Raw genomic sequence first — 17,076 nt, 5'->3', positions numbered from 1 at the left:
ACCAGCTGAACAAGCACGTAGGTATCTGCCATGAATAACGTTATTACGCGATAAACCGGGCCTAATCAAAATGTATGTATGTTTCTCCACGAAAATCTTCAAAAGTTTAATTCGTGGAATTCAGAGTGTCCTTCAAGTCCGGCAATATGTATCATATTCAATGAAGTTCTTGCATACATCAATAGAACACACTTTAAGGAAGATATCTCATGGAAATCCGAATATTCGATTGTAAGGTCATAACGAAAGCAAAATGTACCAATAAAACAGTTTAATCTCTTCAATCCATTGTTCATTATTTTGCATTTACGTATATTTACATTTATAATTATGTATCTGTATTTCCGTCTATCTCTCTCTGTATGTATCTATCTAATATAAATATATGTATATATATAATTTTATAGATATATATATATATATATTTGCATTTCCGTCTCTCTCGCTGTATATCATATTTACATATGTATGTATGTATGTATATAATCATATATATATATATATATATATATATTATGTGTGTGTGTGTGTGTGTGTGTGTGTCTGTTAGCCAATGCAATGGTGATAATTGTGGCCTATAACATTACAACTTTCGAGAATATGCAGTTAACAATGTTTGAATTTACAAACATATATATTCAGGATTATAAAATACATGTATCTTCCACAATGATGTCATAATGCTGGAACTCGTTGACTGACCTATTGTTTTACCCTGACATTCAGTGCAAGAGTTAGCAAACCTTAATGTTTTTTCATGAAGTTTTCTTATAGAATGGAGCACTTATGAAATAAGCATATAATAGCATGCGTGCCGCCATCTTCACTGCACAAAATGTGAGGTGGGATTTCACTCGGAACGGGAAACCTTTAGAGGATTTATAGTTCCCAAACCATTATTTGTGTAGGAAACGTAACATTTAAGAAGGAGCAAACACAATTAATTGGACAGACGTCTGACACACGTTCACAATGATTGTCTTAATCGATGTTGACAAAAGTAATATTTGTTCCCATGTCTGTAGTCATACGTTGATCATCATTTGGAGATTATATAAGGGGAAATAGAATGAAAAGAAATCAGTTAGGACTAGAAACCTGTCCTTTCGTTGTATAGGCCCAGTTTAGTCATAAATCTTAGTCGCCTTCATTGTATCTCGTCGCGAAGCGGAGACCGAGTCTACAGCTAAAAATGGATGTTGATGTCAAGAAAATTGCTCTAGCTCTCGTCTGCGTCTTCGCTTTCGTTTCCGTCGTCGAATGCAGACCTGTTGAAGACGTAAGTGGATACAGTTACTTATTATCATTTAAACCTGGTTGTATCATTTTCCTATCCCGGAATAATCACAGTGCACATTAAGGTAGTATAGGACTACATCTACTACCACAACCTAGAAAACTCGAATACTGATAATGAACACAACTCAATGGTAATGAGTATAATGACAATCATGAGGATAATAACAACAATTAATAAGATGATAACAATATTATTAGTTGTTTATACCGGTGATGAAAATAATGGCAATTATATCAGGTAATGGAAATGACACTAATAATGTTATTTATGTAGTTCTTTATCTATTTATTCATTTATTTTCTTTTAGCACATAGGCTTTTTTAGATCGCCAGGAACTGCTCAACCAAAGGGCCATGCAACACATATACAAAATGCAATTTGAGTTAAAAACACATCATATATTCATACAGAAGAGAAGGGTCAACTATTCAAGATACAAAATCCGAGAAAGATTATGAACAAATCACTTAGACACAAATACACATGAATCCACCCCAGACTCTGTCACACACACACACACACACACACACGCACACACACACACACACACTTATATTTTGTTCTCGCAAGCTCACTTTTGCATGAAGACGCACGCAATAATAATGTCCATAAAAATAACTGCCTTAAATTGTTGATTGATCTGTTTCCAGAGAAGAAAAAAAAAATCTTAATCATTGTCCATGTTTCTTCTAAATTTCGTACACTCACCGTAAACTGTATGATTATAATAATCCATTTCCTTTTTTATTCTGTACTGTGCCGAACACTCTTCCAAGTCGCTTGGATGGCCTGAAACATCAAATTTACATTTCAAGAAGTTTCTCTCTCTATAGCAAATTCTATCTTTGTTCTATCCATGCCGCACATTTTATCTTTTTTTTTTTTTTTTTTTTTTTGGGGGGGGGGGTCACATTTTGGGAGCATTATTATGACATAATATCTTGTATACCTTGAAGTCTTCCTAGAAAAGTTGTCAAAGATGGTCAACATCATTACTTTCGTAGAACAAGTTTCAGCCAATGTGGGATCCTTCAGTGATAAACCTTCCTCGATTAAAAGGTTTAAAAGAACGGAAGGTGTGAATTTCTTTTACATTCTGGAGCTCTTTGGCTTTCAACAGTACATGATATCATAATCACCTCATAATATGTGAAAAAAAAATTGATTACTTAACCCATATGACATTGCACCTGAATTTACACAACTCTTTTCTATAAGCGAGACTATCAAGTCATTGTACGTGCTCGACTCTCGTTTGTGATTTTGGTGGGTGTTTTGATCAATTGAGTTAACTTAAGACAAGAAGATTTACTGATTTAGACCCTATTTGAAATATTCATTACCGGCTCCAAATTATTTTCTATTTCATTAAGGATTTCGAAGTTACTGATCGGAGGACGACACATAATACCAATGAGCCATGATATAGAGTTATCCTACTTTACATTTCAAGCTAACCTCTAATGTATCAATTTCCAAGTCAGATCGTCTGGTGCATGATAGGTTCCATGGAATATAGCATCCAATACTACCTCCAATGGAATTTCGATCTCTCCTTTCAAATATATAATTGTTTACGTTAACTTAAAAGTTTGATATGGAGTATTTTAGACGAACAGACCAGATTATGTCAAAATAATGGGTTTTCATGTCTGAGAGTTTTCTGTCTTGGCTTGTCAGAGGGTTGTCTTGGTGTGATACGGTGACTCCTATCAAGGTCGCTCGCAGTGACACCGTCGCGACGTCGAGCTCCAGTTGGGAGTTGATCAAGAGGAGGACTACGTCATCACTTTTCTCACCGGCCTCTTTAGCGATGCAATAGATGCAGAGACAAATTGCATTTTTATAGAATATTGTTCCTGCACATTCTGCACTGTATAAACTTTGGCTACAAACACATTCTGCGTTATTGTATACCCTGCACGGATGTCCATGATGGCATCAACTATTTATTCCACCATTCTATTCAGGAATGGTGCAAAAGAGATTATTTCGTTGATGCCCCGCTTTATATCTATTGTAGTTTCCCGGTAAAAATTCGATAGAACTTTTGCTCTTATATATTTTTATTTCTCATCGATGGTTACATATTTTAGCCTAACTGTTACCGTCATATCTCCTTCCTAGCAGACTTCTGGTCCAAGTATGGTGCTTGCTCCTTTCATTGTCATTGAGCGTTCCCCTCTTCTCGATTTTTTTTTATTTCTTCTTTGATTTCGTCATCATTTCGTAGAGTTTGTAGAGTTTACACTAGTCCCTACCAGTTAGTTCAGTTATAAACTAACAATTATCCAATGACAATGACAATGATAATATTGAGAGTGAGTCGTTGTAGCGGACTGGACTAAAATGACAGCTGGAACTACGATCATAGTTACTAATGATATGAACAACAGTGATATCTCTTTAACAGCCCATTCACCTCAAAGGCTGTTTTCATGGAAGGCCCTTTCACTGACAACAATGGAGCTCTGTTACGTTGCCACGACATGGCATGTGTAACCATTTCGGAAGTGCCCTGATTCATTCTACGGTACCACTTGTCTAATAATTTTTTTCAAATCCGTTCTCATAACATGGAGTTCGTCTGACAAGAGTGGAATGTGTGTTGTTTTTACGAGGATGCAACTTTAATAGTGTGTTTTGTTGTTCTTATGATAATAATGATAATAATGATAATAACAATAATAATGATGATAATAATAATAACAATAATAATAATAATTATTATTATTATCATTGTTATTATTATGATTATCATTATCATTTTGTCAACACTTCATGATGTGGGCAATTTGTTTCTTGAACTCGACATGAAAACATTCTTAGTCCTACTTCATGATATTTATTAACAAATAATATATCTTGTTTGGAAAAATTATATCCTTGGTCGTCCTGGAAACTTAGTTTCGTTGTCTTTGTACGTGAACACTGACTTTCTTTGGAAGAAGGAATTTGATTTAGGTTTCAAACTAGGCTATTTCCCATTACGGTCTCAAAATGAGACGTTTTGATTCTTGCACGAAGGTTGATCCGTTGTCGACAAGCGTCACTGCCGAGCAAAACGTCACCGGTGGCGACATGAAGCTGACCGTGGAGCAACTACGAATTCTCTTCCAAGAGGACGATGAAGTTGATGAAAGTGAGGAGGAAATCAGTGTTGATGAAAGTGACGAAATTTGGCGAAAGCAGAAAGATGGAAGTTCGGATTCTTCCGAAGAGCAGAGACCAAAACGAAAAAGAAGAAAGGCCACCACTGACCTGACCAAGCGATGGCCACAGAACACAGTCATGTACGAAATCGACTCCACATCAGGTATTAAGATTATGATATGTATGTATATATGTATGTATGTGTGTATGCATATGTATATGTATATGTATTATATACACAAGGCTGACACTATCTTTTTCCCCCTGATAGCCTAAAAGGGCTAAAAAAAAAAATCTTTAAATTTGGTAGCCCCAGTAGAAATTTCGCTGCCCGAAATAAAAGGAAAATTAACAACCCATCCTATAGTTAATGTCAGTTGACAAGTCGGGCAACCAAAGAATAGCTCTCTTTTTTTGGTGGCCCGGAATCAGTTTTTAGTGACCCGGACCATCGAGCCACCGTTATTGTCATATATATATATATATATATATATATTGGTCGACAAAAGAATGACACTATGTAACAGGAATCGTCACCTGTTTGCATTATCAAATAACACTTTCAAGAAGGAAGTTATTTCAAAGGACAAAAATTCATTTACTGGGTCATTTATCGTGGCATTCACAGGGCACCCCGAGAGGTCGGTGCCAGGTAAAAATGGCAGAGGTAAAAATGGCAGAGGTAAAAATGGCAGAGGTAAAAATGGCAGAGGTAAAAATGGCAGGGGTAAAAATGGCAGAGGTAAAAATGGCAGAGGTAAAAATGGCAGAGGTAAAAATGGCAGGGGTAAAAATGGCAGGGGTAAAAATGGCAGAGGTAAAAATGGCAGAGGTAAAAATGGCAGAGATAAAAATGGCAGAGGTAAAAATGGCAGAGGTAAAAATGGCAGGGGTAAAAATGGCAGAGGTAAAAATGGCAGAGGTAAAAATGGCAGAGGTAAAAACGGCAGAGGTAAAAATGGCAGAGGTAAAATGGCAGAGGTAAAAATGGCAGAGGTAAAAATGGCAGAGGTAAAAATGGCAGAAGTAAAATGTCAGAAGTAATGAGAGCGATTTCGTCGGGTGCTGTTCGTTATTCCGAAGGTTCGCTATTCCGAAGGTTCGTTATTCCGAAGGGTCGTTAATCCGAAACACACAAATTCCCTATACCTAGAGGTTCGTTAATCCGAAAATGAAAAAGGGTTCGTTAATCCGAACATTTGTGGCGTTATTCCGAAGGTTCGTTATTCCGAAGAATCGTTAATCCGAAAATGAAATTCGGAACAATGAACCTTCGGAATAACGAATCTTCGGACTAAAGAGCCTTCGGAATAAAGAACCTTCGGAATAACGAGCTGTTACCATTTCGTCAGATATAAACGTATGAAGAGGTCTTGAATGATATCCTAGTCAGAGCAAACTGTATTTCTCGAATTAACAAATCCAAATTGCAGATTTGAAGAATATTGATTTAATTATGTTTTAAAAAGATTAGAGCACTCTCATTATCCTGAGTTTGATTCAAGTGCAGTGGCGTAATCTGTCTGTGTGCAGAGAAATAATAAACCAGCTAAGAGCCTAGTAGGCCTATGGGAAATTATTTTCATTATTCAGTATTATTATTATGATTATGATTATGATTATTTATCATTATATGGGGGTTCCAACAATGCTGCATGGCCCTTAAACAGTATAATCCTACGTTGTTTCGCCCAATGAAGTTATCACACACACTCACACACACACACACACACACACACACACGAACCCACTTTTGGTATAAACATATACGCAGATATACATACTCTCACATACACACTCTTACACAAACGAATTCCGCTCACGTCCAGGCTAGTATATTGTCATTACTGTCCATTTTTTGAACTGTTTAGTGTAAAAAAGTGAAGGAGACATAGTCGAAGCAAACCGCTAATTTTTCACCTGTTCAATATCATTTTCTCACATTCAGGTTTTTTAGGAGCCTATTTATCTCACAAGGCCTGATCACGACATAATGTAGAAGTAAAAATACAAAACGCAAAAAAAATAAACTACAGCAGATGTATCGGCAGACATAAGCAAGCTCTTGCAAAATATTCTATTACATTGTTCAAGTATCACATGGCGCAAAAACAAATAAGCTCTTGCAAAATATTTTATCACATTGTCCAAGTATCACACGGCGCAAAAACAAATATCTCGAAGTTTAATGAACACTTTGTAGTCACTTTTCAAACTTATGCCTATTAAAACTGGAGACGAACTTTAGCAATAATCTGTTCTAGTGAGAGTAAAAACTGATAGTTTGCCATGGGATTTCTTTCAATCATTGTTGAATGAATCCGCAGGCGAAAAAAAAATGTAAATGTTTGATGCCTTTCAAACTTAGCTGTTGCTCCAAAGTCAGATTCCATTATGTTATCAACATGGTGTGTTGCTAAAGATTGGTAGATTCAGCCACCGAAAATGACGTTGTTCCCTCGTTATACAACAACAGTAAGAAAATCCAATCCAACCCCATCCAGGTAGATTGAAATCACCGCCTATGATCGCGATTCAATTTACACAGGGATCGCTGAAGCTCTGCAAGACTCTCTTTACATGTGCCGCGGGGAGAAATGTAACACTGCCCTTTTAAATTTCTCCCAGTGGTAACAGAAACAGTGAAAGATCCCTGCCAATTTTTCATACCTGCATGTCTGTTATCAAGCAATTTTATTTTCAGAAGTTTGCACACTTTTTAAAATACTTATTAACATAGTATAGGACCTACCAGATCTAAAGTAAGTTTGATATTTTACTGACAAGATACCTGTAGAGCTGTATAATGGTTAATATGTCCATTTTTAGGTGTACCGAGGCTCATCTTTTTACTGATATAATTGGATTGTTGACTGGCCGAGCATTTTTCAAGTTATGAGTGTCCCATATTTCTCCCCGGTCTCCCCCGTGCTTTATTTCAGGAGAAGGCACGAAAAGCGCGTATTGCGAGAAAGGTGTCAGAAACATGAAGAAAAAGAAATCTCTGTCACTTTTACCTCGTCCTCTTGCATTTCAACGACTAAATTTTTATCAATGGTATTTTTTATCTCTAGCATTTTGACCACTGACATTTCGACCACTGACAACTTTACCTCTGCCATTTTTACCGCTGCCATTTTTACCTCTGCCATTTTTACCTCTGCCGTTTTTACCTCTGCCATTTTTACCTCTGCCATTTTTACCTCTGCCATTTTTACCTCTGCCATTTTTACCTCTGCCATTTTTACCTCTGCCATTTTTACCTCTGCCATTTTTACCCCTGCCATTTTTACCTCTGCCATTTTTACCTCTGCCATTTTTACCTCTGCCATTTTTACCTCTGCCATTTTTACCCCTGCCATTTTTACCTCTGCCATTTTTACCTCTGCCATTTTTACCTCTGCCATTTTTACCCCTGCCATTTTTACCCCTGCCATTTTTACCTCTGCCATTTTTACCTCTGCCATTTTTACCTCTGCCATTTTTACCTCTGCCATTTTTACCCCTGCCATTTTTACCCCTGCCATTTTTACCTCTGCCATTTTTACACCGAACCGAGAGGTCGTCCGCGTTAAATGTTGTTGACGATGCTTTCGTCGTAAATTGTCACAGATACCACATTTCTTATCAAAAGATAATTTTTGTCAATTATGTTGTCAAAATCTATCCCGTGGCCCCCTCCCTTCATGTTCTTGAATGTATGTCATGTGTCGAAACACCGAGTTCTTTTTTCCTTTCGCGCTTTCGTAACTTTTCAATATTTGTTAACTTTAATTGAGACACAACACAAAAAAGTCAAAAGAAGAAGAAGAACAACAACAAAAGCAATAAAACACTGAACACTGACCTGACATTGCTTTTCGTTTGAACCGGGATTATCAGTCGCTGTAGTTTCATCTGTCTATTCCGCCCATTCTCCTGGAGGGTTTTGTTCTTTTCTTTTGAGTGTTTTGTTTTCTTTTTTCATTTTATTTCATTTTTTTTTCAGCCGATGACGAGTCTTACATCCTGAACGCATTGGAGCACTGGATGAGTCTAACTTGCCTGAAGTTTGTACCTTACTCTACGGAGACCGGGAACAGTTTGGGGTACCACCAGAAAATCCGTTTCTTCAAGGGAGATGGGTGAGTCGTTTGCTTTTCGAATGAGCACTATATTATACAGGAAACCTAAGCCAAAATATAATGCGGATTGAGTCTTGAGTGAAAGCAGCGTAATTAGTACGACACATCAGTGAAAGTTTGAGGAAAATCGGACAATCAATTCAAATGTTATGAATTTTAAAGATTCGATGCCATCACCGCGCGATAAGGAGACTAGTCATAACGACGTCATTTTCGACAGCAGCAAGCTAGTAAAGAAAACATACAGGGAGAATTCCTCAAAGGTTCATATTTCGTGAAAAGCGACTTGCCACTGACGTATATCAAGGGTAATATTATTTCCCCTGCTTTCTGAAAGAGGTAAGTCAAGCGCTCTTTCATTATGCTATAAAAGCGGAATGTATCTATTTCCTTCATTTTCCTTTATATTGATGTCCATAATGACGTCATGGAGTGTAGCACTCTCCTTATCAAGCGATCACGGCACCAAAGCTTTAAAACTGTTTTGAATTGCTCGTCCAATTTTTATCAAACGTCCACTGATTTGTTCTTCTAGTATTGCTGCTTTCACCCAATCCACATTTATATTTGAGCTTTGATCTCCTTAAACATTTGAAATTAGCCATGTAAAGACATCAGCAAACGATATAATGTAAAGTGGCGTGAAGTCGTCGTCATCTGGCTCGAACTATTGAGGGCTCTCGAACTGGCATTGATTGCTTTCGACCTAAGACAGACCACTACCAAAGTTGAAATTTACCAAAAACTTCGAGCTTAAGCCATGATGTAGATGTGTTTAAGTCATGTTTACATAAATGTTCGATAAAGATTCGTATCATTCCTATTAGTCTTTCAGCAAGAGGTGTCATTCCAAGAGATTGCCATAGGAATATTTTAAGTAATAATGACAAAAGGAATATTGCACCAGAATATTTCACTAAACATACGAGTAATTCAAAACATAAATGTATGACACGGGGAGAAACTAAGTAAGTTACACTCAAACATTTGACCCTATCAAATGCAACGTCTCACAAAATGAGAAAAAAAAAACACCATTCAGAGCCGTTTGTGACTTTTAGACGAGTTTGAGAGAAATAGAAGGCTTGTCTGCATGCCCCACCCCCAAGTGTGCTCCCATCTCCATGTAATATTCCTCGCCGTGTTTTGTTAGTTACGCACTTTAACTTGAGTGGCGATGTGTGTGTGTGTGTGTGTGTGTGTGTGTTTGTCTTTGTTTTTGTTTTTGTGTTTCCTTCAGCTGCTGGTCTTACGTCGGACGAATCGGTGATCAAGGCACGCAAGATATTTCAATCGGAAGTGGATGCAATGGGGTAAGTATGAAAAACATGATTATGGGTTGGTACTGTTATATAAATTATACACGTGTATACACTATATGTATAAAACTACATCGAAAGTGATAGATGAGGTACGAGATTGTGTTGGTCGTTACCAATAGAGGATATGATGGCAGCCCTTTGTACAGCTCTTCACCACGTAGGCCGAAAGAGCAAAATATCACAGATTTACCACATTATCTATTCATATACATGAGATATATAGTTGAAACGATTAAAAAAAAAATGCGCAAATAACTTATGGTGATTAATTTTCGTCAGTTCGTAGTTTAAACGAGCACTGCAGAGATTTATGTAATATACAGTTGGAAATTCTGCCGAATATTACAACTTACAGGATTTGTTGTGACGTTATTTTTCCTTTTATCAGTATTATCAGCATGAACACCATGGTGATCACTGTTCTTTACATGTCTGATTAAAGTACTTGAATTGAATTCAAGGTCACCATCAACTATACTGTAAACACAAAGTCTACATCACTTATCATTATCAGATATTGTCATGGTATTTGTTTTAATGCTCCCCAGGCTATTGTTAACAAACCAATGACTAGACAATATTATACGACGGACTGAGAGCACAAGAATACATTACCATAATATCAGCGAGAACCCGACCCCTCATGATCGCCTAGGTGCACGCTAAAAAAAAAGGCCATCAGGCATCATATTTACCCTTTCCTGTTTGTATACTTTCACAGTCCAGAGTGACAATCATAACCCCTTTTCTTTAAAAGCTACTTGCTGTGTGTCACTGCAAACATTTGCAAAATCTTTATCATTAGGGAGATTATTGAAATCATTTGAATTGACCCATTTATTCCTTGACGTCCATAGGTTTTCTTTTCCCTTTATATTTCAGCTAGGGACTACGGCTCACGAAATAGGTCATGCTATTGGATTCTTTCACGAACAGCAAAGACCAGACCGAGACGACTACATACAAGTTTACTTTTCCAACATTCAGGATGGTGCTGGCGTCGAGAGCAACTTTATTAAGTTAGTGGAAGATGAAGTCATTATGACGGTATCTTACGACATCGGTTCCCTCATGCACTACGGCTCAACAGTGAGGTTTTGTTTTCTTTTCTACATTTTTTTTAAAAAATCGCACCCTCCTTTATTCCTTGGTCTTGTTCGTCGTCATGTGTTATAACTTTGTCAATGCGCTCTCTGGCATTGCCTGCTGTCCTGCCTCAACCCAAGGGTAAAAAATTGTAAGCATCACATGAATGCAGAATAGATTAAACGTTTTGACGATAACGAACGGACGCACAATATTCGGGCGTGTGCATGCAGTACTTACTGCAAGAATATAGTGAGATCGTTGTATTGGGCATCTACATTTTGGTCAGCGATTTCTATAGCACAATTTTACTCCATCGTCAAACATGTAAAAGAGGGATCTCAGCTACACGATCACTCTGTCATAGGACATGGCAGGTGGTAATAAGTCGTTGCAGTGAGCATACAGAATTAACTAATGACAAATGAACGATGAGATTTTGAACAGGTAAATAAAGGATAGACCAAAATTGCTGTCAGCAAGAATTGATTTGTTTTTGGAGATGCTTTTCAGAAGTATGTGTGTGTGTGTGTGTGTGTGTGTGTGTGTGTGTGCGTGCGTTTGTGTGTTGGTTTATTGCCTCATTGATCTACCATCAGATGGTCCACTTTTTCAGTTCGTCTAACACCACTACCAGGGGCGGATCCAGGAATTCCGTAAAGAGGGGGCGCGTTTACAATATCAAAGGTGTGGGGGGGGGGGGCGCCCTTCCGCCCCTGGCTACGGCTGAACTCGCTTGGTCTACTATCAATTTCGTCTAATGCCCTTTTGATCTACTTCTCGCTTGGTCTAATGCCCAGTTTGGCTACTTATCATTTTGCCTAATGACCAGATGGTCTAATTGCAGTTTTGTCGTTTTCCATTTTGTCTATTAAACTATGGGTATTAGACGAAGTGGGCTTAGCCCATCTGGAAGTAGAGCAACTGGTTATGAGGCTAAGTGGCAATTGGACTAAAAATTCAATGGCCAATAGACGAACTGGTTGTAGGCGAAACAGGATTAGACCAGGTGGGTTGCGATTAGATAGCTATAAAAACGAAGTGGGAGTAGACCAAGTGATAGATCACTAATTGTGTGTTCCTCCATATTATATCCAGGCCTTTGCCAACAATACTGACCTTCCGACGATCACGACGCTGGATCCATTCGAAATGGTGAATATGGGACAGCGCGACGGTCTCAGCTTCAAGGACGCCAAATTAGCCAATCTGATCTACAACTGTGCAGAGAACTGCTCATCCGATCTCATTTGCGAAAACGAAGGCTACCTCAATGAGAGGTGCGAATGCGTCTGTCCCGAAGAATACACTGGTACAACCTGCCAAACCGAGTCGTCAGATTACACGGAACGTAAGTGAGCATTTGTCTGTATAATATGATCTTGCTATGCAGTTTCGTCGTGAACAGAGAATACCACCCCCCCCCCCCAAATCGCTTTGTTGCATTACATAAATCACACCCGGTTTCTTTTCATGTTTTGTAGGGTATATAACATACGTACAATAATTATAATATGTGTCGATCTGTGTGTGTCACATAGTGAACATCATCACCACTTACTGCAAACTAAGTAGGCCTACCTTTTAAACGTAATCCGGACCACTTACTTCAAACTAAGTAGGCCTACCTTTTAAACGTATTCCGGAAATACGGATTCTACATCGTTTGTGATTATTTTTTTGATAACGAGCCTCCTTTCAATTTTCAATAAACGCACTTTCGAAATAACGCCATAATTTCGTGTTCGAATTAACGAACCATTTTCATTTTTCAGATTAACGAACTTCTAGGTATAGGGAAAATGAGTGTGTTTTGGAAATGAATCTTATTTCATTATCGGAATTAATGAACCTTAGGAATAACGAGCATCGCCAGATACAGTATGTTCACTGTAACTACAGTATGTGTGTTTATCTGTTGTATTTTCACAACGGCCTTTGTTATACTGTTGCCACAAACAGCCTGTGAGGTAACCTACAATGCGACATCTGGCGTAATTGAATCGCCCAACTATGGTACTGGGAATTACCCGGACAGTACAGTCTGTATGTATTATATCAAGGTAAGAAAAATAATGCGTAAAGAAACATTATAGCGCGATTACCCCTCCTGGAAAGAACACAGTGTCCCACAGTGCGTTCACAGTGTGGTCACATAGTCCACTATGTGGAAAACGCTAGAATTGAACAGTGTAGAGATGATTTCACACTGTGGTTTGGTTTTCCCAGAATGTTCACATGGTAATGTTCTGTGTCACACTGTGAATTGTTGATTCACAATGTGTTCACAATGTTAAAACGCTCGAATTTAACAGTGTGAAGAGATTTCACAATGTGTTCACAATGTATTCACACTGTGTTCACACTGTGTTTCTCACACTGTGGGGCACTGTGTTCTTCCCAGCAGGGACGGGATGAGCTATAAACAAAAAACAAGGGGGGGGGGGGGAACGGGAAGGGTAGTCCATCCCTCATTATGCCAGAGACTCCAACCCCAAGCACCTTCTGATCTGGAGATTCTCCCGCCCGAAACCCCTAGCAAACGGGAGACTCCAAGTTGATTGTGCGAAGCGCGAAGTTCCTAGGATTCTAGATGTTCTCTGGTGCTATCTAAGGCTTATTTTTTCAACATACGATAAAAATAAGTAAGAAATCCTTTCCACCGGGAGACACAGAGCCAGGGCGGGAGAAATCAAATCTCAAACGGGAGAACGGGAGATTGTGCAAAAATGGGTTTTCGGCGGGAGATCTCCCGTCGAAAACGGGAGAGTTGGAGTCTCTGTTATGCCTGTATGTCGTTTCCATTGCACATTTCACTTCCGTTATTGATTATAATGATGCGGTGTATCTTGGCAGTTTTACCCTAATGTTGGAGGTAATGAGTGAAATGATTGTATCAATGCTTGCTACAGTACTATATTTACTGTAAATATCGAACTTTTTTTGGAGAGGGGGGAATCTATCTACTTTCATTGAGGCATGTACGTATGTCCCACAAAAAATTACAACGGGGCCGTACGCAATGATATCTTTAAAAATATTGCATCAATCTAAATACAAATTCAGGGTATGAAAACCCCATTCGATTTGCTTCAGTGGTCAAAGAGAAATGAGGAATTTTGCAGAGGATGTCGGGAATCTCTTTTGTCCAAGTTCTGTCTATTGTTCACACACAAAATCATCGAAGTGCTAAACTTGGAAGAATCAGACTCATGACATGCTTTAGTACAATCCCCATTTCTCTGTGACCGCTTAACCAAATCGAATGGGGATTTCTGCAAAATAGAGCTAAGATGTTATATTTTAAGACCCTGAAGTAGCATTGAAAACAAAATCGTATTGGATATTATCAATGCGAAAATCTGATTGTAATTTTTGCGGGACATACTGCAGTATGTCCCTCAAAAATTACAATCAAATTTTCGAATTGATAACATCCAAAATGATCGACCTGTCTAAGTGCTACTTCGGGGCCTTAGAATATAACATCTTAGCTCTATTTTGCAGAAAACCTCCTTCAATTTGGTTAAGCGGTCACAGAGAAATGTAGATTGTTGTAAAGCATGTCATGAGTCTAATTTTTCCAATTTTAGCAATTCAATGCTCTAGTGTGTGAATAATAGACAGAACTGGGACAAAAGAGATTCCCGACATCCTCTACAAAATTCCTCATCTCTCTTTAACCACTGAAGCAAATCGAATGGGGTTTTCTGTAAGATGTGGGCAATGAGTTATAGTTTCATACCCTGAATTTGTATTCAGATTGATTAACTGTTTTTAAAGATATCATTGCGGGGGGTCCCGTTGTATTTTTTTTTGGGGGGGGGGGGGCGGGGACATACTGTATAGGAAACATGCCGTAACTATTGATAAACTGTGTGAGTGGAAGCAAAAGTTTCTTTTTTAAGGTATTGGTTCATTATGCTTGTTGATAGTGCATGTACAGATTGAGGATGGATTCTTTAAACGGCCTCAAACTACGATATCATATTTTCCCTGAAAGAGCATGAGAAATTAATGAGATGCTAGAGCTTCAAAATACCATTTTCTACGTAAAAAAAACACAAAACAAAACAAAACAAAAGACGAATAACAGGAGGAAAATATAATTATAAGGAGCTATTGATTTTACGTGTCTTGTCTATGTCGATATTCAGACTGATAAAAATTATCAATGTTCTTATCTTTTATGTAGCCTGAAAACATACCAGAGGGTGCAGTTATAGAATTGACATTTGAAGCATTTTCACTGGAGCCGGCTGAGCCCCAGGGTTGTTTGTGGGACTACGTTGAGATCATGGCAGAAAACCCCACTTATGGCGGTGAACAATATTGCGGGTCAACCCTGCCCAGTACGATATATTCTGTCGGGCAAGAAATAATGATCTGGTTCCGGTCCGACGAGTCGATCAACTATCCTGGCTTTAGAGCTACGTACACTGTATTGTTACCTAGCACTGCACCTCCAACTCAGCCTCCTACCACTCAGCCGCAAACTGAACCTCCTACCACAAAGGCGCCAACTGAACCCCCTACCACAAAGGCGCCAACTGAACCTCCTACGACAAAGGCTCCAACTGATCCCCCTACCACTAAGGCGCCAACTGAGCCTCCTACCACAAAGGCGCCAACTGAGCCTCCTACCACTAAGGCGCCAACTGAGCCTCCTACGACAAAGGCTCCAACCGAACCTCCTACCACTAAGGCTCCAACTGAGCCTCCTACTACGAAGGCGCCAACTGAACCTCCTACCACAAAGTCTCCAACTGATCCCCCTACCACTAAGGCGCCAACTGAGCCTCCTACCACTAAGGCGCCAACTGAGCCTCCTACCACTAAGGCGCCAACTGAGCCTCCTACCACAAAGGCGCCAACTGAGCCTCCTACCACAAAGGCGCCAACTGAGCCTCCTACCACTAAGGCGCCAACTGAGCCTCCTACCACAAAGGCGCCAACTGAACCTCCTACCACAAAGGCGCCAACTGAACCCACTACCACAAAGGCGCCAACTGAGCCTCCTACCACAAAGGCGCCAACTGAGCCTCCAACCACAAAGGCACCAACTGAACCTCCTACCACAAAGGCGCCAACTGAACCCCCTACCACTAAGGCGCCAACTGAGCCTCCTACCACTAAGGCGCCAACTGAGCCTCCTACAACTAAGGCGCCAACTGAGCCTCCTACCACAAAGTCGCCAACTGAACCTCCTACCACTAAGGTGCTAACTGAACCTCCTACCACAAAGACTCCAACCGAATCTCCTACCACAAAGGCCCCAACTGAACCTCCGTGCAACGAGGTTTACGAACTTACCGAAGACACAACATGCCTTTCAGTTAAATCTATAAATTACCCGAATAAATTCCCTAAACACTTCACGTGTTCATACACCGTTACTGCCCCGACAGGGTATGTGATTGAGATCACATTTAAAAAGTTCAAAGTTGGCAGCAGTGGAGCAGTGACTGAATTATGCACCTCTACCTACTTGTCTCTCGATCTCGGACCTACAGTCGATACATTTAGGTAAATCTTATCACGATCAACTTGTATTAAAGTCCGAGTTTCTCTCTGCCACCTTTTTGTTCCTTTCCTTTCTTTCTTTCTTTCTTTCTTTCTTTCTTTCTTTCTTTCTTTCTTTCTTTCTTTACATTTCTGTCTGTATACATGCATTTACATAACTTGTGTTTATGTAATTATAGATAATATATGTGTCATATATTATATACGTGTGTGTATACATGTATTATATCAACTCATTAATTCTACATTATATATATATATATATATATATATATATATATATATGGAAAAATCAAACGGATTATTAGAAGTGAGTAAATCATTAGAAGTAAGGTTATATTGGCTTTCAAAAATTTGGGGGTTTTGTGTTCCATGAAAGCACAATAAGATGAGAAATTAATCCTATATCTTTTAGGTTGTTGGAGAAAGCAGTGTTAAAAATTTAGTACGACACATAGTGTGCTGCAAATGTTGAGTGTGCCTCTGTCTGATCTTTTTCCCCCAAATAAGAATGACATCAGCGATCATTATTCAAAATCTTAATCATTATTCACCACCATTTCGATTT

General features: G+C 38.9%; 2 protein-coding genes across 2 annotated transcripts in view; both read left to right on the top strand.

The window, feature by feature from the left end:
* Positions 1 to 1,192: 1,192 nt before the first annotated feature.
* LOC139717335 (blastula protease 10-like) lies at positions 1,193 to 13,403 on the top strand. The gene is made up of 7 exons (XM_071628841.1): positions 1,193 to 1,279; positions 4,328 to 4,616; positions 8,442 to 8,577; positions 9,818 to 9,890; positions 10,782 to 10,988; positions 12,084 to 12,336; positions 13,393 to 13,403. The coding sequence occupies exons 1-7, from the start codon at positions 1,193 to 1,195 to the stop codon at positions 13,401 to 13,403; spliced, it is 1,056 nt and encodes a 351-aa protein (XP_071484942.1).
* A 448-nt stretch (positions 13,404 to 13,851) lies between these two features.
* LOC139717334 (uncharacterized) overlaps positions 13,852 to 17,076 on the top strand; it is a 4,042-nt gene continuing 817 nt past the window's right edge. The window contains exons 1-2 of the mRNA XM_071628840.1: positions 13,852 to 13,860; positions 15,181 to 16,394. Of these exons, the coding sequence (XP_071484941.1) occupies positions 13,852 to 13,860; positions 15,181 to 16,394 (1,223 nt within the window). The remainder of the gene's footprint in view (positions 13,861 to 15,180; positions 16,395 to 17,076) is intronic.

The sequence above is a fragment of the Diadema antillarum genome, unplaced genomic scaffold (genome assembly GCF_040938485.1).
Source record: "Diadema antillarum isolate AM-2024a unplaced genomic scaffold, OU_Dant_1.0 scf00000074, whole genome shotgun sequence".
NCBI classification, from domain to species: domain Eukaryota; kingdom Metazoa; phylum Echinodermata; class Echinoidea; order Diadematoida; family Diadematidae; genus Diadema; species Diadema antillarum.
Note: the sequence above shows the minus strand (reverse complement) of the source record. Positions and strands in the feature narration are given on the sequence as shown.